The sequence below is a fragment of the Excalfactoria chinensis genome, chromosome 12 (assembly GCF_039878825.1).
Source record: "Excalfactoria chinensis isolate bCotChi1 chromosome 12, bCotChi1.hap2, whole genome shotgun sequence".
In the NCBI taxonomy this organism is placed as follows: domain Eukaryota; kingdom Metazoa; phylum Chordata; class Aves; order Galliformes; family Phasianidae; genus Excalfactoria; species Excalfactoria chinensis.
Window position 1 is genome coordinate 10089836 of NC_092836.1, and position 20267 is coordinate 10110102.

Sequence of the window (20267 nt, forward strand, 5' to 3'; positions counted from 1 at the left end):
GCCACAGAAACTGCTCACTGAGCTGCCAAACTCGACCTCAGATTGTTCATGCTACAAGTTGGAGGGAAACCTTTCAGGAAATGATGCTTAAACCTGGTTCCTGCACACAGCGCTGTGTCCAACTGCCCAGTGCTCAGCTTCCAAGAGCTCCCAGGGTCCCCCCAACTGTGACACCAACACGAAATCTGGGGAGATGGAGGTTCAGGTTGGATATTAGGAAAAATCTCTTCTCAGAGTGGTCAGGCACTGGCACAGGCTGCCCAGGGAGGTGGTGGAGTCACTGTTCCTGGATGTAGATACTGCAGTGAAGGACGTGGTCTAGAGCAGTCACAGGCATGGATTGTTGGTTGGACTAGATGAGCATGGAGGTCTTCTCAGCCTTAATGATTCTATGACTTGAAGATGAGGAGATAAAAATCATACCAATCATTATAGAAGTCCAGCTCTTGCTGCTGATGGTCTCAGTGCTGAAGAGTAGGAAAATCACAAAGAAACGTAATATATATACATGGTAAATGCAGACAAAAGATGCATCTGTGATCTGTAACAAACCAAATTGTTCCAGAGGTCAGTCCCAGGAGGAGAAGACACCAAGTCAACAGGAAAAATACAGTAGTTGCTGGGATTTTGGTCCTCACACTGGGCAGAGCCATGGTCCGGACCCCACACACCAACCTGCTCCTGCCTGCCAACATCCCCAGTGCCCACCATAGCCACCCAGTGTCACCACACACAATCACCACAGGGACTTTGTGTTATGATCCTGCCCACCCTACACCACCATTTGGAAGCAAGCAGGATCTGCAGGGCACGCTCCCATCCTCTGGCGAGTGAAATGAAAGGGTTAAAAACAATTCATTCACCACAAGTTGCCCATTCAGCAGAGCAGACTCCACCTCACAGCCCCAGCCGCCCACAAACACAGGCCGCCCACAAACACAGGCCAGACACCAGCGTTAGCAAAAATGTTTAATTTCTCCTTGATGCGTGTGTTTATTTACAAGTACTAAATCTGAAGAACATTAAAATAGGAAATAGCAGGATATTTACACGATCAAAGAAGGGTGTGCGGCCAGCCACGCCGGCCTGTTGCTTCAAGTCTGAAACAATCATCACAGAAAGTTAATCAAGGACTCCGGATTCTCATTTATTTACTTATTCATGTATTTATTTTCCTCCCCATTTAAAGTTTTTAAAACTATTACAACTCTCTGCCTTTCACCAGCTTTGCAGTAGTTCCCACCCCAGCTTTCTTAAAGGACAGCTCATTGTGCGCTTTGGGGCTGGATGAGTCCAGGAGTCACCCCCCCTACTCCCCACCCTGAGGGCACAGGATGGGGACAAGGGGCCTGGGGATAATTCCAGGCCAGGCTGTGTTTTTTGGGAACCTCCCACTGAAAAGGCAATGTGAGCAGCAGGGACAGGCAGGGGCCTGCTGGCAGCTGGTGGGGTTTGGCCTCCTCCATGCTCCATCCCTAAAACACAAGATGGGAGCATGTGTAGTGTCACTGATATGGGACATCCCGTGATGCCTCCCAGTCTCTTCCCCAGGCAGGGCTAACAGGCTGCCTGCAGGATTAAGGACGCTGGGCATCAGGTGAAAGGCAAAGGTAGCACCAAGGAACAGCAGGGGCTGCAGGCTGCACTGCAACACGTTCCCCAGACACAACCATCTGCCATGGAGGCACCCGGGACCAGCAGCAAGGAGAGCCCAGAGGGGTCCTTGGGTGGAGCAAAGCCCCAAAGCCCCCTCAGGAGGAAGACATCAGCCCGTCCCCAGGACCACACTGTGGACTCTCCTCATTGCATGGGATGGGGGACACAGGACAGGGTGAGAAGAGCCTGGCAGTCGAAGCAGAGGAAGCCAAGAGGTACCAAGAGGAGCCCTGAGAGCCCAGCAACGCTGTGGCACTACTACCCTGCCTAGCACAGCCCCATAGAGACTTCCCTGCTGACCACCCCAGGACCATGAGAGCCATCCAACACGGCTACCCAGTATAGCCAAGGATGCATCCACAGCACTGCAGCAGCCCAGTGAGCCTCTGCTCTCAGCAGCACATCCAGACAATTTCAGGAGAAGGCTCAGACAAAAACCTCCATCCTCTCCGACCAGCAACAGCGATAGAGTCCCACCAGCTCCAAACCATCACCAAAATGCCACGTGCTCAGCTCCACCAACAGCCACCAAACATTCCCCAGACGCTCTTACCGCTGCAGTGGGACCACAGGATGGCAGGGGGTGGTCAGAACCTCGGGCCAACCTCACACACCTGCACCAAACCCAACTGTGGCACTGCTGGAGCTCCCACCATGCTGGCCCCATGAGCTGTGCCATTTGGGGACCCCCACAAGGGTTCTGTCCCACCGAGGCTCCTGGCACACAGCTGTCCTTTAAGGCTCTCCAAGTATCACACTGGAAATGTCAACCACTGAAGTCTCTCTCTCTCTCTCTCTCTTTTCTTTTTTCTTTCTTCTGGACGAGAAAGCGACAAATTAATTTCAAATTAAAAATGACATAAAATAGAACAGATAAAAGGTCGAAACAAACCTCGAGGATTCAACGCTTGCAGTTTTTTTTATGCTTTTTTTTTTTTTCTTTTTTTTTCTCCTGTTTCTTAAAAAGATCAACTCAGACTAAAATCTAGCACAGTCATGCAACAGCCCACAGCTCTCAGATATCAGCTTGGGGTTCCCAGGTTTGGGAAACAATGATCACTTCTTTTTTAGAGCACTTTCTGGGGTGGTGGTTGGGTTTTTCCTTCTCCTTCCCCTCCTTATTAAAACCAAACCAAACCAAATCACAATCTAATGAGAGACGGGCAGGCTTGAAACGATTGTTCTGCATGGTGAGAAACGCTTGGAAATTTCTTCCAGACCATTTGGTATCCTTTTTTGTTTTTGCTTTTTTCTTTTTTAAGCTGGCTGTGTAAATTTATTTCATATTTATATCGGTTTGATTCTCCTTCGGTTAACTATACAGCACCCCACTGGGGCACGAGAATTAGATTGTAACCACATATATATATATACACACTTTTATTTCTTTTTTTTTTAATTAAAAACTTCATTATTTCTCCCTCTCCTCCCCCCCCCCCCCACCCCCACCCTCCCCAACTTGCAGTTTATGGGAATGGGCAGAAAACAGGGGGTTCCTGCCCACTTGGACTTCTGCTGTCACCACTTGTGGCAGAGCACGATCCCCTCTGCCCAGCCCAGGGAGCAGCAGGAGCTCTTAGGACAGAACAGGAAATGTATTTGCTCGGTTTGTAGGAAAGTTTTGGTCACCTGCTCCAACTCCGGGCAGCATTCGGCACCTTTTTGTTTTGATTTTCTTGTTGTTGTTGTTGTTCAGGAAAGTAGAAAACCGTGCAGATCTGATGTTTGGAAGGGGGTCACCCCGTGAAATGCCAGCTGACGCAACCCATGGGAAGGGTGGATGGAGTGGAGGGGAGATGGGGTGACAGCAAGGAGAGAAAGGGGGAGAAAGAAGGAAAAGAGAGAGAGAGAGAGAGGGGAAGGTAGATGTGGAGTGGGAATCCCTGCACAAGCCTGGGCTGCCCGGGGCAGGGGAGCAGAGGACAGTCCCAGTTCAGTCCCTCCACGGGCTGGTGCCCAGCTCCAGCCAGAAGCATAGCACGAAGCAAAGGGGAAAAGGTAATGATCCAACCCTGGGATCCCCATGTCAGCACAAAAAAATGGCAGGAATCCTGCCCCTCCCCACCCCCCCCCTTAACAAAAATAAAACAGCAAAAGGAAAAGTTTTTAACCATGCAGTCATAACGTCAGTCCTGTCCCTGCCTTCTCCCTCCAAGGAGCCGAACTTATACCAACCGACTGGTGCTGTGGGTGGGCAGCAGGAAGGCAATGGGAAAAAGCCAAAGTACCAGGCTGGCTCTCCAGGTCCTCCCTACCATCACCATCCTCCCCTCTGCAAGGATGAGCCCTAAATGCATCCCCAAGCCATTTCTCAGGGAAGAGAATACCGACCCTCCTCTCTGACCTCCCTCAGCCATCTCACAGCCTCCAGAACCACTCAAGCAGCATTTAAATAAGAGCATCTACTCAGCTAAACAAAAAACTCCCACTGTTGGCTTTTTTTTTTTGTTCTTTTGATCTTTTTTCGTGTTTTTTTTTTTCTTCTTTTTTCTTTTTTTTTTTTTTTTTTGCACTAAACGACATTCAAATAAAACATGGCACAGGACGTATTTGAAGAAATATCAAAGCTCAGGGATTTCTCCCTTTCCTGCCCACCCCTACTGCCCCCCACCACCAAATCTCCCCAGCATCAGTCCTTTAGCTTGACTTTTTAAAACCAGTTTTACATCAGTTAGTCGTAAAATTTAGAATCCTCTTTTTTTTTTCTTTTTTTTTTTCCCCTCCCGTTCTTCGTTATACTTTTTTATTTATGTTTTTTTTTTTTTTCTTTAAATTAAAAATTTTGTCTCGTGTAAATTGTGCAAATATAGCAGTTAACACTAGTGGCAGAAGGCCAGAGAGAGAGAGAAGGGGGGAAAAGAGACAGAAAAAGAAACAGAGGGAGGAGGAAAGGGGGCAGACAGCCGGGGGGGCAAGGAGGGGAGAGCAAGTCAAGTACAGTACAAACAGGAGCCCACCCCCCCTCCCTCCACCAAAGTAATAACAACATCCAAATGCCGCCCTAAAAAGCCCCACGGTCCCGACCCTCCTTCCCTGTTGGCTCAGGGGGGCTCTGCTTGGCCCGCGGGGGTCCCAGCAGGTCCATGGGGCACGCGGCTCTCCCTCCTCCACTGCCCCGCATGGCCCCTTTGCAAGGTCTCTGCCGTGTCCCGGTTGCATCGGGGTGTGCGTAGAGGGGTTTATCCTTGTTGCTGCTGTCGTTGGGATTTTGTTTTCCGCTCGCACGCGAGGTTTTCCTTGTTGTTCATTTGTGGGAAGTGCACGGAGGCGCCTGCGGGCGCGTCCAGCCCCCAGCCCCGAAGTGTCCTGCCTGCCTCCTCCCGCCGCGCCGCTGCTCGGGAAGCTGGCACCGATCCGCCACCTCTTCAGCTGCTTAAGGCCATTGTGTCAATTGCCTGCTCCAGCTTACTTCTCAGCCGCTGCCTCCTGGCCTGCTCGTCCTTCTCTAACGCGGCTAAAATCTGCGGGAGAGAGGGGAGAAGACAGACTGAGAATCGGCCCTCGCAGCCCATCCCGACATGCAGACCATCACCACTCTTTCTGAGAAGAAATTTTCCCTAGCATCCAACCTGAACCTCCCCTGGGGAAACTTAAGGTCATCACTTATTCTATCAAGAAGACAGCTTTCCTCCATTAAAAACCCCCTTCCTCTAACCAACCTCCTGTGAGAATGAGAGATCATAGGGTGATGCGTGACAGTACCCTTGTCCCATAAGACTTCCATGCCTGCAGGTGTGGGGAATGCTGGTGGAAAGGGCTCAGAGCAGACAGAAGGGAGTAACAAAGCATAATGCTGAGGGGCACCTGCCCCCTCCACAGGCACAGGTCTCATCTTACTAACACTGTGCCAGCAGAGCAGAAAAGCTGACTTAAAAATAAATAAATAAAACAAACCTGACAGAATCTCATCTCCTCGGGTGAGCCAGTTGAGAGAGCAAATTTTTTTTGCAATTAAATATCAAGGCATCCGTCAAAGGGGACGTGATTAACCATTTCATTGGCTGCATAATTGGAAACAAACTGTTGTATAATTAATAGACTTACTAGGAGGCAGGCAAAATCCATCAGGAGCCCTACAGGTAACTTCTTAATGGGGAATCAGCTTCCTTTGATTAAGCGCTGCTGCAGCGCCTGCGGGCTGGCAGAGTTGTGAGGAGATGCAGCAGCACTTGGCATGGGCAGGCTGCGCTCCCTGCGAGGTGTTCTGGGACAGGACTGGGGCTGGAAGGGATGACCGGTGCCTGGGAGAAGTAGAGGCACCACTGCAAGGTGCAGAGCAGCTGGGTGCTGCTGCATGCTGCGGGCAAAATGAAATACCTACAGCCACACTCTCGCTGAAATCAAAGCCCCACATGTCTTAGCAGTGGCTGAGCTGGAATAAGGGGAGGTTGGTCTGAGTAGCTGAGTAAGAGTCTATTCCCACTACTTCTGCCTCTCCCACTGAGCCAGCTGTGTACTGTGCAATGCTGAGGTGTTAGAAAATTCACAACCTGCCCCTGCACTTACCCAGTCCTCTTTTATCCCATTCTTACATCAACTATTACAATAAAAGAGAGTTGGATTAGATGATCTTTTCAGGTAACTTCCAACTCAAACGATTCTATGAAAAGGAAATCAGTGCTGAGACACAAGTTTATCACCTGCTGTAAGGAGCCAGGACCACTGATTACCAAGATGCAAGTATCCACATGAAAATTAATTATGATCTTCATTCACAGGCAATGACAGCTTATTATTGCACCAAACAACAGGAAAAATTATTCTCTCCCATTTCGCATCAAAGAGAGTGCAGTCGGGCTGCTTATAATTGTGCTTAATGAATGAAAACAAACAAAGGGAACAGCTGCGATTTATTAATTCCATTACAAATAATAAAAGAAGTTCCTGAGAGCTGCGAACACACTTGCAATGCTTGGAGAGCAAGACACTCAACAGATGTCAGGCTGCAGCTAGCTGACAAGATAAGAACCTGTGCCCACCAAGAGCAGCTCATCAGTGCCACACGGCCCCTACTTTGCTCTCACCCAAGTTTTGTTTAAGGGCTGGGCACTTTTACCCTGGAGGAAGCGAGCACCTGATAGTTACTGGGGGATGCTGACTGATCTGGATCCTCTAAACCACACCTCTGCCATCCTCATGGTAACCACAGAGCTGCTGTATGAGCTGTAAAACATTCCAGGACTTTCCATGGCCAATTCATCACACAGAAGTGCAAACACCCCAGACACGTCATCCCACTGCAGCCGGGGAATGGCACAGGGATCCCACCAGCACTGTTACGGTGACCATCACACTGCCCCTTCCCAAGCACCAGGGTTTCACCTGTTACTGCACTGTTCTGTTTCACACTGTTACTGCAGTGATGGGGCCCCATCCTCCCTGTGCAAAACGTGCCAGCGCTCTGTCACCTAAATAAGCCACTGTTCACATAGTCATCAGTCTATTTTATTGGGAGAATAAAAGCGATATTATCATGTTATACGTATAGATCTGTGTTTTACTGTAGTTACGTACTTTATTGCTTTAATAAAAAGATGCGGGGTGCAGATTTGAGCAGTACTTAGTGAAGTTAATTTGTATAAATTACAACAGAGGGGGTTTTTGACCATTCTTACTGATACTCCCAAAGAAAGTGCTAAAGAGGTCACCACATCCTCTCACATTCCCATGTAGCAGAGCTGTTTGACACTGGTGTAAGTGTGGTGCCAGTACCACTGCAGCACTGGGCTGGGCATGGCACGTGGATTAGGCACACTGCAATAGAGCTGCCAACTCCAAAGCTCTGCTATGCTCACACACCAAGTGCATGTACAGCAAAAGAAAAATAGGTGTTTTCCACATTGTTTCCAGAAGAAAGCATGGGAATTAAACCCTACTTGTCAGCACAGAGCAGGGATAGGACTGTCCACCCGCTCCTGGCTCCATACATGGCCTCACCTCTGCTCCACTGATCTCAGCCCTGTGCACCACCCACCCCCATCTCATAAAATAGGGTTAATGCAAAACTGAGAGCTATGAGACACAGCCTGCAGCCCAGGTTTGAGGTCCCATCACCACATCTTACCTCATCCTTGTACTTGGTGATGTAGGAGTAGATCTCATGCAGCGCACTCATGCTGTTGAACTGGCTGAGGTGTAACCGTGACTGCTCTGCCAGGTAGGCGCTCATATCCTGGTCACTAATTGCTGGCATTTTAGCAATATCTGCATAATATCTGCAAGGGAGAGGCAAGAAAAATGGAAGAGCCAGTCAGAAATATTGAGGGAGCAAAGGGGATGAGCCCACCCCATGATGCTTACTGAGAACCTCTGGAGAAGCAGCACGAGAAGCATCTTTCCTCACAGTGGTGACACAGCACCATCACTCACTGTAATGCTATCGTTCATCCAGAGGTCTCCCAGCACTTTGCAGAAGGTGAGCATCATTAGCAACATGCTGCCAGAGGAGCAGCATCAAGCCATAAAGCACTGGCTGAACCCAGCCCAGCCCATCGTGCCAGGGAGCCAGGATCAGGGATTTCCAGTCTCATAAATAATATACTTTTTCTCCTTCCTGTCTCACTTTGCACTGAAACCCATCTGGCAGAACCCATGATGGAACACACAAGAGTTTGTTACCGTTCTAAGTTCAGAATGTTGCTACAGCCAAAGATGGCACTCAAGGTAATTTCATTGGAACTAGGTGATCTTTAAGGTCCCTTCCAACCTAAGCCATTGCATGACCAAGATCTTGCAATTACAGGTTTGCTCTTCTCTGCACAGTTACATTCTCCTGTGGTTGCTACCAGTAAGATGCAACCTTTCTTCTCCTCGGACACATTAAGATTCAGTGTCCCACCCCACATTTGCACCAGACATACTCAGCAAACAAGAGTAAAGCCAGACCCAGCTTGTACCATCCAGAATCATGGTACAAAACCAGAATATTTTGCTTCAACAAAACCAGGAGGCATTTTATGACCCAGACTTGCATGCACAGATGCAAATACAAGCAACAGACTGAGGTCTTTTAGGAAACCACACTGGATAGGTCCATGGGCCTCCATCCAGAAAGAAACCCCATCTGCATCAAACAAGCCCTGCCTGCTCCCAGCACCTGGAAAAGCAGAGCACAAATCCCTCTCAGGTTTGCTTTACTCCTCGTGACTCCTTGAACAGCTCAGTAAAGTTTCTGGTACAGTGATTAGCATCATTAGCATCATCAGCTGAACACTGAGGTGGGACACAGCTGGAGCATTTGGATAGGAGCAGATGGCAGCAAGACCACTCAAGGAGATGAAGCTGAGGATCCACTCCATCCCACAGCACACAGCTCAGCTAGTGATAAAATACTTGGGCAACTCCTTACACATCCAGGTAAAATGAAGCAGTTCTGGGTTTTATCATGACACAAAGCATGACAGGAAACAATATCATACAAGCATGTATGCTTTGCATGGACCAAGACTCCAGTCATGACCTTGTCTCTTCCTGGAGCTTCGCCCCCTCTAAGCCCTTTAACATGCTATTTCTGCCTCAGACTGGCAGGAAACCTCTTTGGTTTTTTTTTAGGATGCCTGAATCCAGGTGGCAGATGGAGCTGCTGTGGGGAATGTGTCCCACTCAGCCACCCCTGTACTACTCCAATCCTGCCTCTGCAAAGCTTGACAGCGATAACTGTGCCAAAAAGCCAGAAATGCCAGATTTTGCAGCAAAACCCAACAGCAGACACACCCCACTCACTGCCTGTGGGACTGCACCCCGTGCTCCCAAGAAGCACACCCCAGCACCCTCCTGCTCCACAGTAAGCAGTGGCAGGAACATGTCATTGGTTACATCTCCCATCCTCTCCCTGGGGATGAAGCACGTCTAGACCAATGTTTCCCTCTGGAATGGCTTTATACCTTTTCTCTGCAGGCTGAGTATAATACAGCACCGAGTATTTTTGTCACAGAGATGGCAAGGTCAAAGAAATTCACCTTACACTTAAAGGCAGCAAAGTTTGTGATGTTCCTAAGGGACCCCTCTCCAAAGTCCCCTCTAGCCCTCTGCAAAGAACTCTCTCCCATTACAACACAGCTCATCTCTCATGTTAGCCAGCATATTTCAGGGACATCTTTTCTTCTGATCCAAGCTGTCTCTTCCTCAAGGGAAGAACCTTGTCTTTGTACCTGCTTGCAAAGCACTAGGCATGCCAACGGTGTGACATAAATACCTAACTGAGTACTAGCAAACAACCAAGGACAACATAAGCTACAAAGTCTCATGCTTACAAACTAGAAAATACAATGCTTATTACTGCCTGCATATCTTTCATCTGGCTCATTCAGTACCCAATGAAGACACAAGAAATGGAAAGGGTCCTTAGCAAATACATAGTATGATCTTCAGCTCAGCTTATCAGTACAAGGAAATGGTTGCTTCAGAAACCTGAAATGTGGTACTTTTTATGCTTTTTAAAGTCCCATTGTGCAACCTGGTGATATTCTAACAGTAGTTCTATTTGGAGGGTTTTGTACGACATCTCCCAGGTTCCTCTCCCAGAAAGATAAAGCTAAACAAAGCTTTATGCTCAAGAGCATCAATTTGCAATCAGTAACATTCAAACCCTGAATACTTAACACAGCATTAATTCAGTGGGACAGAAGGATGTCTCTCATCAGCTAATATGATTGAAGGGTGTCAGAAGGAGCAAGGGACCTGTTCCTCGCCCAGGCACTGCCTTGGAGCACAAGCTCTCATCACGATCCCAGGCAAGATGTACAGAGGGATGAGAGACGGGAAATGGCAATTTTCAGTCATTTCAGCAAAACCTGCATGTATTGTCATGTTACAAAAAGACACTTCTCTAGTCCATGGCTTACTTCTCACTGCTCTTCAAAAGCAATCAAGGGAGATGTTAGCAATTTCTTAGCACTGACCAAGTTTTTACAACAGAAAACATCAGACAAGCCAGAAGTGGAGGTTGCTTTTAGCATCCTTTAAGCAAGACAAAAACAGCTCTGTCAAATTCATTGCAAACTCACTCCTGGAGGCAATCACAAGAAAGCAGCACCTCCCAGATGAGCATTACCTCCCACCAGCATCAGCACAGTGCCTCTTCAGAGTGTCCTCAACAACCAAACCCTCAGTGTGAAACCTCCACACCCATGTAAAGTGCACTGTAAGTCCTCCAGGAGAAGCAAGGAGATACTACTGAGCCTACTCACCTTTCTACCCAGCTCTTGTAGTTGGGGATGTCCTTGGCGTACAGTAGTTTGTTGGAGGGAGAGTCTTTTCCTAATTTGTGCTCAGAAGTTGAGCAGGAGTCCATGAATGTCTGAGCCACCACGGATAGGCAGGCATCAGTAATACTGTTCTTGTGAATGTCGAACACAAACTGGGGGTTCTTAATCACATTCACCCAAAAACGTAGAGGTAGACTGAAGGCAGAAAGAAACAGGAGTAAGCACATGAAACGAGCCCTGAGCAAACATCCATTTGCCTTTGCCTCAGTGCAGTACCATTTTCCCTGCCCACCCCAACATGGCCACAGCTCTCCATGGAGAAACCCCCCAGCATTGTCAACATCTCCAAGGACAAAGCATGGCTGCAAAGAGCTGCTGCTTCTTCATGGGTCTGCTCACATGGAATAGCCCTTGCTGAGCCCATGGGTCACAAAGCATGGTTCCCTCCTCCCATATCAATAATCCTAAAACACTTGGTGGCATTTCACACATCTCTCATGCTGCAGGAGGGGGTCGCTGGATTCCTCCCGAGGCTCATTAGCACATTTAAGACGAGATTTAGGTAGCCTCAGATGCCAAAGATGCATTTCTCAACAGTGGAGGCACTGGGACTGGATGCCTGCTGCATACTTACACACGTGCCACTCTCCATCGCTCCATTTCCCACTCTCTTGCCCCTCTCCTCTCCCAGGAGCCTTTCACGGTCTCCCTCCATTAGAATGCCTCTCCGATCTGTCACTCCTCAGCACCAACACCCAGTGAATGCTTTTATCTTAGACAAAACACACTTCATTCCCCAGGACTTTCCTAATGAGGGTACTGGGTGCATGTACATATTTCATTTGTGAAGGGAATGGCCTCAAGAAATTAGCTGCACACATCGAATTAGCGCCCAGAGATAAGCACAGGCATTAGTATGCAGAAGCCTGCATGCCCAGCCCCTGCAGAGCGGGGCTTCTTTTCCTCCCTTGCGTTTCGCTCCTTCTTTTAATATAGAAAGCAGAGTTATAAATCAGTTCCAAGCACTTCCGCACTCTCACATCTCCATTTAAAAATGTTTCTTTTCCTGCCCTGCTAATTGCCAACAGTTACTGAACTATACAAAAGCAATTTGGCTGCCATTTAACAAATGCCAGGCACGGGAACGTATGTACCCGTCTCCAGCAACGGCAAGATCAGAGAGATGAAATCAGTGAGGCAGCAGAAACACAGAATGTCGAGGGGGGGCTGCAGAGGAGGAGCAAACATGTGCTCAAGCCCTGGCCCAAGCACAGCGCTCACTGAGGTCTCATAAGCAGCTCCTCCCCACTTTTCAGAGAGCAATTAGCAGAGCTGATGGGTTGGCTCTGCAGGCGAGGTTATGGAGGATGCGTACATGGTTTTACACTAACTCTGTTAGGGCACGCTCAGCTGAGTGACAGAAGGGAGTGTGGCAAACACCTCCAGGACAACTGAGATGAGAATGCAGGCTGGCACCACTGGAGGAGCCCAGAGGACAGAGAAGGCCGTGCTGCGCTCACTCAAGGTGAGATGGGAACAAGATCGTGTTTGTCCTCAGCAAGTTCCAGCCATAAGGGGGAACGTGGTACTGTGGCAGCAGGGATTCAAGGGCAAGTGTGAGCACTGCATTCCTGACATTTTTTCTACTGCAGGAAGGCATGTGAGAGATTTACCCACACCCCAAACACAGAGATATGGGCCTCTCTTGTGCTGGAACATTTCCAGGAACAACCTGAGGCATATTTCTGCTCCCTGTAGGAAGGGTGGGAATATCATTAGTTATGACATCGTCAGCCCCTGCCCCCCTGCCCTTCTCCATTACCAGTTACTCTTCCAGGTGTGCCTGACATCATAATCATTGATCTGGTGCTTATCAGCTTGCTCATCCAGGAAATCAAACATGTATTTGATGGCGAGGGGCAGTGCGCTCCCACGATGTGCTGTGCTGAAGATAGTCTCAAACAGATCATCCACAAATTTCTGCAGGGTGCCCTGAGGAGGAGAAGGAGAGAAGGGCCATTCAGCAGCACCCAGCAACAGCACAAAGATGGGCCTTTAAATTAATTTCACTCCTATTCCTACAACCTGGAACAAAAGCACAGTACTGTCTGTGTCACCATACAGGCTTTTGGTGGTTTAAACCAACGTGACAGCACGCAGATTTCTCCTTCGCTGCATTGTTTGGCATGCTAGAAACATAAAAACACAATATAGAGCAAAAACTGGGGGAGGATATAAGTTGTATTGTGGTCTTTATTTAGGTTCCATTAAGGTACCCAAGACTTGATCACAAATATCAGTGAACAAACCTTAATTACTACAATGCAGGGAGCCAAATCACAAGAGAGATGGCTGACCCCAATCTCTGCTATTTTGAGCCATTACCTTCAGTACAGCCCCTGATCCTCCCTAGAGAAATCCCAGACAAACAGTACTGGCCTTGTTTTATGCAGGCCAAGGGAAGGGGATCCCTGCTGTCACGTGTATGCTGTATGTCATACACCCTAGGGAATTAACCATCCTACATCACTGATTTCGCAGCTTTACCCCAATAGCCAAATCAATGGGATATGGTGCCCCTCCAATGAACCTCTACTTTGCAGTCCAGCTGTTGCTCAGTGATATGAGGAACAGTAAAAGTGCCAGAGGGTGTAAAAAGCAAATAGGAAAGTTCACTCAAGGGACACACACTGAGGGTTGTGACACACAAAAATGTCACCTCCAGCTCAGATCCAAAGATCAGGAAAACAGTTCCAGTACTGAAGCAGCAGTTCAATAAAAAACAGTAGCACCTCTGGATAACCCAAATCCTTATCCCTCCTCACCCAGATCACAAAAGCCATGTGGCAGCTGTGTGTCCCTGTGTCATACCTTGGTGGCCAGCAGGCGGGTCAAGTAGATCTCAGAGACCATCTTGCTGCCCCGGTCACCCTCCCGCTGGTCCATGTGGTCATGGTTTTTTACTAGGTGCCAAAGCTTGGTGCCACTCTCCAGGTCTGGGGTGATCATGGGGGTGCGTGAGCGCAGGCTGTCAGGGCTGCTGGCTGTCCGAAGCATGCTCTCTGCAAGCACCAGAGGGAAATTCATACCTTACTGACCTCCACCTCTCTACCAGTTCTCCATCCCCATCCTCTGCTCTGACCTCAGCATGTGTTACAAAGCACATTTGCCCCAACCCTCATCTAGGCTTATTTAAGTGCTTAGTGCCCCTGTGACTACTTTTATTAGATTTCAGGGGAATATAAGGGAGGAGACCCTTTAGCTGCAGCCATCTGACTTGTCTTTTCCTCCTTCTCCCTCCTCCAACACGCTGCAAAAAGAGATGGCTCCGTGGGGAACTGCTCTCTCCCAGACACCACTACACTACAGCACAGGAGAATCAAGCATTTAGAGGACCTTATTCCAGCAAGTCCAGGTGCCTCAGTCTACAAATCCAGCGTGGTGCTGCTTTCCTTGCCAACAAAGCAGAGAGCAAGGTCTGGATCCCCCTGTGCACTCACCGTATCTGCTGAGGGATTTGGTAAAGGTTGAGGAGTTGGAGATGTTGTACGCTGAGTTCTGCTTGGGCACCAGGGCTACTGAGGAGCCATCCGTCACCTGTGGACAGAGATGGCATGAGTAAGCTGCAACATTGGGATAAGCAGTCAAAGAACAGTTCCACAGCAGGAAGAAGCCGGCCCCAGAGGGATGAAGCTACACTGCACCCTGCCCCAGGGACAGGGGACAACATCTACCTGTGCAACATTTCAGGACCACAGAGCACAGTGGAAATACACCAAAAGCTTGGAGTTGAAAATAGCAAAGCAATGTCAGAGCACGGAGTAGTCTCTAGGAGTCCTGAAGACGCACCATTTAGTGCTTCCTTGAACAGAAGGACCAAAACACAGAGACTGTGCAGAGAAGTGACCACAGACCCCCGGCCACATTCCCACGTGAGCAGCACGGTCTGGAGAGCCAAACCCAGGCCCTGACCAAGATAAGGAGGGAGAAGAGATATTCAAGCTCTCAGCAGCTAGTGACTGCTCAGCACTCTCTACCACGGACAGCATTACCTGGTAGTGGGCCAGGGTGTTTAGCCTCTTCCAGTCATTGTCAATCTTTGTGGTGACATCTTCATCCTGCAGTATGATCCGGGCCATCCTGCCCTGCCGCCACTCTGTCCCAGTGAGGGAGAAGGGCTCATGGTTAGCAGGCAGCTTGGAGGACAAAGCCAAGCAGAGCAGAGGAGCAAGGTCTGGGATAAACGAAAGAGCCCTGCCATCACCTTCAAACCTACAGACTGATGACTGTCAACATGGTGTTGGGCAAAAGCTGTTTCTAAGTATTCAACAAAAAGCAGCATCAGCTTGGCCCTGGCAACCATTTATTTCACTCCTCTCCATCCTCCTGTTCCTCCTCTAACAATGTGACTATTAACACTGTTCCCAACAATTTCCACCCTTCTTGTCCCTCAGCCTCATTCCTGAAACCCAAACCAAAGCCAGAGCATGGAGAGCTCCTCTGCTCTCTACTGGCAGGACTCACATTCTCACCACAGAGGTTCCCATGCACAGCAAGTGCCACCAGCACAGCAATCTTAGCCAAAGTGGACTGTACAAGCAAAAGTACTCCTGCTCTGACAGGTCCTCAGTCCTAAAGGAGATTCACATTTGCTTGCCTTGAATATTTTTTTGGCCTTTCAGCCTTTGGGTGTTTCAAGGGGAGTGCTTGGCCCCTCTCTTACCAAGGTCCATGTCTCCAGCTTTGGGACGCTGGGAATAGGGCACTCCCTTGTAGACAGCATCCAGCAGCTTCTCTTTCACCTGTGTGATGGTGTCACAGTTCAGCACCTTGACAGGAATCTCTGGCGCATTCTCATTCTCGGGGTTCACACAGTTGAGGGTCTGCAGAGGGGCAGAAAGAACTGAGTGTGAGGATGGCAGATTAAAGTGCATGGGGCTGCAGCTGTCTACAGTCACATCTGCTCGATCCCAGGCCACCCTGAAGGTGCAGCCTCATGGCATATTCCTGCTTTCTTTTTCTTTCCACCTCTCCCCTTCCAACCCAAAACCTCCAGCTATTTCCAGATAGGCAATGTGATATCCATGTGGGAATCCTAGGCCAGCAAACCATGCCAATTCAAAAAAGACAGCAAAGCTTCAACACTATCCATGCACATTTCACTCCCAACTCCACTCAGGTGGAGGAGGAGATGGTGAAGAACCAGCTACAGTCTCAGCCAGATGAAGAACCCACTTAACACACAGCTGGACAAAACAGACAGCTCATATGGGAGAAGTAGTAGTTCTCCATCTCCCACGGTAATCCCCAGGCTCTAACTTTGATTCCCACAGATGGTGGTAAGAGTAATAAGAGAAAAAAACACTCTCTGCAAAGCCCTATGTTTGTTTCTAAGACCCTGTTAAATAGCTGGCCTAGGGATCGTGGCAGGAACTAGTACAAAGTGAGGATCCCACTTGCACTAACCAACATTTTGTAGTCAATCTGCTGCCGGATAAGCTTGTCTTCACTGAGAGAGTAGCGAGCCTCTCCGGTGATGGCATCAATGGGTCCCTTCTCCATCTGCTGCTTGATGGCACAGTACAGCATGAAGAGTGGCTCCCCAGCACATTCCTGTGGAACAGGGGACAGAGGGGAGGAAGAGAGACAGGTGAGAAGGTGTCAGGCACCAACCTTGCCTTTCAGAACCACAATGACAGAAGCCTTTTGTGCCTCTGCAGCATCAAGCTCCATCCATGGCTTTATAAACCGCATCCAAACCTTCCCCAAGACTGCAAGGAAGTGGGGAACACGAAGGCAATTTGTATCCTGCAGCAATTCATTCTCCTTAAAAACTTGCTGGAGGTCTTCAACCTGACGAAATGGACTGGGAGACCATTTCCTACAGCTAAGCCATTTGCCACCTATACATCCCTACTGTCAAACCCCCACAATCAGAGGCAGTGCTAGCTACTAGCCACATTAGTGTCTATCTCACAAGGTGGGAGAAAAGGAGAGGAACTGGATGCTTCACCCAAAGAAGCTGGATGTTAAAGCTGCAACAATTCAGGACCTGCCAAGGCCAAAGCCATGGCACAGCAACAGACCAACCAGCCTGAAGCCATGAGCTGAAGAAGGGCAGCTGGAAGTAGACACCACTTCACCACGCAAGGCTCAAACTGCCCCTCTGCACTGCATCCCAGCGTGCCCTTCCAGATACAGACATTAACCCTGAATGGGAAAATAGGGCAGGATGGCAGCAGGGAGGGCTGGGAGAAATCTCAACAGATTTTACCCCACCAGCTCTCACTCCTCCCTCCCGGCCGCCTCACAAATAAATTGTACTTTGGTGCAAAGTGCGGCTGCTCTCCCTGTCACCATATGCTGTTAGCATCTCGTTAGCATCTGCGGTAATTAAAGAGACAGCTGCTAACGAGCAGGAACAGGCATACATCATCCCCAGACCTTCCGACAACACGCCTGTCTTTGAAATTATGTTTCATTTGCAAACTTGGCTTCATTAAGTCAGCTCGGAGAAGTGAGAGACCCGAGGTGGGTGCTATGCCACATGCTAACAGCCGGCTTGCTGGGCTGCCCCAAAGCCACAAGCCCCCAGCTCTCACAACGAGCCCACCAGCCAAGGAAGAAAGACAAGAAATTGCTTCTTTTCATTACTTATAAAAACTCCTTGTGAGTCTTCCAGTCTGAGGAATGCAGCATGGATGGAAAATAAATGGCTGAGTCCAGGAATTGTCTCCTCCACTGCTCACACACCAGCCTGGCTGATGAGGAATAAACCTCTTTGGGGATCCATAGTTTAGATTTTGGTCATATGTATTCCCCAGAGGGATGGAAGGGATCCGGGTGATGGGTAGATCACTTCTCTAGCACCACACAGGCTTTCTGATCCAGGAGGGGCCATGGAATGGGGACAGGCCAGCCCACATGGTGATGGGCAACCACTACCACCCAGCTGTGTCTGGAGGATAGAACAAGGAGGGGCTGGCGGATAATCTCTGCAGGCAAACTCCTGTGAATGGTACATTCACACACACACCAGCATGTTGGGTGCAGACTGAGGCGAGCCAGCTAACTCTCAGACTGCCGTATCAACTAGATGTAGCTCATCAGGCACCTAATATCGTGCATTTTTCACTGTTTGTCTTGAATTATCCCTCTCCGTTTTCCCAGGGCGTCTCATTAAGAATCTGATAAATGCTACTGCAGGGTTCCAACAAGGGTTCTGAACACTGCCATCTTGTCTCTACCCTCAGCCCTGGGCAGCAGGAGGCTGTCTTGTCCCCATCCCTGTCCCAGCCCAGCACCATGCCAAGCACCCAGCCCGCTCCAGGCAGGTTTGCTGAGCACAGCTCTGGCAGCTGGGCACACATCCGCCTGCCTCATTTACATGCACAATTACTGCGGTTTGGTGCAAGGCATATGTTTTCCTGCTGGCAAACTGTCTGCTGTGATACCTCTCCATCTACTCCACGGGTTCTCCCTGCTTTTGATGCCACCTGTGATCTTCACCGCCAGGAGATGGGCAGAAAAGGCCCTGTGGGTCTCCTTCAATGGAGGTAACACAGCAGGGGCACCCTTAAGCCTATTCCCATCCATTCTGACTGACCCAAGCACTGAAGCTTCCACCACTTCCCCAGGGAGATGATCTGGGTAAAATGGTGGGTTTACCTGAGCCCTCTGTGCATATTCCTCCTGTAATAGTGCACCTAGAGCAGATTTCTTTCTCCTGATGCAATCACGAGTAGACCAGATGGGACCTTCTGTTAGTGCCATGGCTTAGCCAATGGCTTCAGAAAAATGAACTTCCCTGACCCTCTCTCTGTATCCAGTGGTGGCAAATGAACCAATCCAAAGTAGCTTCTGAAGGAGGTGACCACATCCTTGTGACACAGTCACAGAGATTCACCCAGCCAGGGACAGGACAAGGGCATCAGATCATGCTCATGAAATCAGCAGCATCCCCACATGTCACCTTGGGTGTTAGAACGATGCATGCTGAGCTTTGGACTGCAGAATAACCACGTTTACTTCCAAGCTCGTCCATAGCAATCCTATTTGACCACCGAAAATGGGGGAATCTGACCCTCTCCTTTGCCTCTCCCCTTTAGGAGGAGGCTGCAAAGTCCTACCCACACCTTCCTAACATGGCATTGCCATTACAAGAGGCAGGGGAGACACCATGGAGCAAAGCAGCAGCGTGAGGAGGTTGGGGAAGTCTGCAATATCCCTGTGAATGGCACTGCTTTTCTCCTGTCCCACCCCTGGAAAGCAACCTCCGCCACATGCTACAGCTAGATGTTTATAGATACAGGCTGTCCCTCGACAGAGGCAAAAAGCCAAGTGCACGCAAGTGATATTATAAATCACCTCTCGTTGACGATCACTTGAGTTCTGCACAGACTCCTGCTCACTCTCATCTCTTGGCTGGAAATGGTTCAAACTCTCTTTATCTTAATGAGGGATGAAATCCCACAAAAACGGCTGCATGCCACCCAGCCTCACCGAGCCAGGCAGGATCCCAAGAAACAACCTCAGTGACTGACAAACCAACAGCAGGGCCACCAGTCTCAGCCCAAAGAGCCACCAGGACACAGAGCTTGCCAACATAGGCAAGGCAGTCAGCAGCATCTGTCCCTGTATACACATGAGATGGCACAATGGGAAGTTGCTGTCCCCAGTGGGACCTAGGAGCAACTTTTAGAGGGAAAGCGACAGAAAAAGTGGAGATGTCTGGGAGAAACAAGCCCCCTGTGAGAAGCCTTGGTTTCAAAAGACAGATGAAGGAAAATGAGATCGAATCAGCAGAAATATCCTCTGAGCACAAGCATGTCTAAGTGGGACCAGATCCTGGAGCCTCATCCTCCTGAGTTGTGACAGGAGGGAGGAGTGGGGATCACTGGGAGGGGATTCAAGACTCATCTGGGTTCCTACAGATTTATCCTTTCTCCAGGCACTGTTTTTATGAAGATCTCAAAACCAGAATGCATTAAGCAATCCCTGCCTGCATTTCATTTCTCAATCTCGGCTATTTCCCCAGAAGGGAAGCCAGAATCAGTAATCACATCTCAGAAATGTGGGAAGGAAACCAAGGCCTGGGAAGTGATCAGCGCTCCAGGAGGGAACTGCAGACTGAGGATACACGTCAGCCCAGGCCCTAGGTGACACACTGCCCAGCCCAGTGAGGTAGGAACCCACCTCTGCTCCCACAGAGGGTCAGCAATCCCTCCCAAACTCACCTTCAGAAACTTGTACAGCAGAAATGTGAACCAATTTGTCAGCATCTTCTCTGCGACTGACTCCGTTCTGCAGGGAAGGCAGAGAGCAAAGCCATCAGGAGAGGACATTGAAAGTCTTTCACCCATCACCACCACACAGCCCACAGTAAACGTGCCTGTCGCTGCACCA

At 49.3% G+C, this 20267-nt stretch overlaps 1 protein-coding gene across 3 annotated transcripts in view; it reads right to left on the reverse strand.

Annotated features, from left to right (window-relative positions):
* Window positions 1-4426: 4426 nt before the first annotated feature.
* The window catches only part of PLXNA1 (plexin A1), a 92239-nt gene continuing 76398 nt past the window's right edge, over window positions 4427-20267 (reverse strand). For 2 of the 3 annotated variants that reach the window (XM_072347837.1, XM_072347839.1), the window contains exons 23-32: window positions 20099-20165; window positions 16329-16475; window positions 15586-15745; window positions 14915-15018; window positions 14363-14459; window positions 13734-13924; window positions 12685-12854; window positions 10845-11057; window positions 7721-7871; window positions 4427-5117 (exon numbers count right to left, since the gene is read on the reverse strand). In XM_072347837.1, the coding sequence (XP_072203938.1) occupies window positions 5022-5117; window positions 7721-7871; window positions 10845-11057; window positions 12685-12854; window positions 13734-13924; window positions 14363-14459; window positions 14915-15018; window positions 15586-15745; window positions 16329-16475; window positions 20099-20165 (1396 nt within the window). In that variant the 3' untranslated portion in view covers window positions 4427-5021. Of the gene's footprint in view, window positions 5118-7720; window positions 7872-10844; window positions 11058-12684; window positions 12855-13733; window positions 13925-14362; window positions 14460-14914; window positions 15097-15585; window positions 15746-16328; window positions 16476-20098; window positions 20166-20267 lie in introns of all 3 variants that reach the window. The other variant, XM_072347836.1, reaches the window with a different exon arrangement.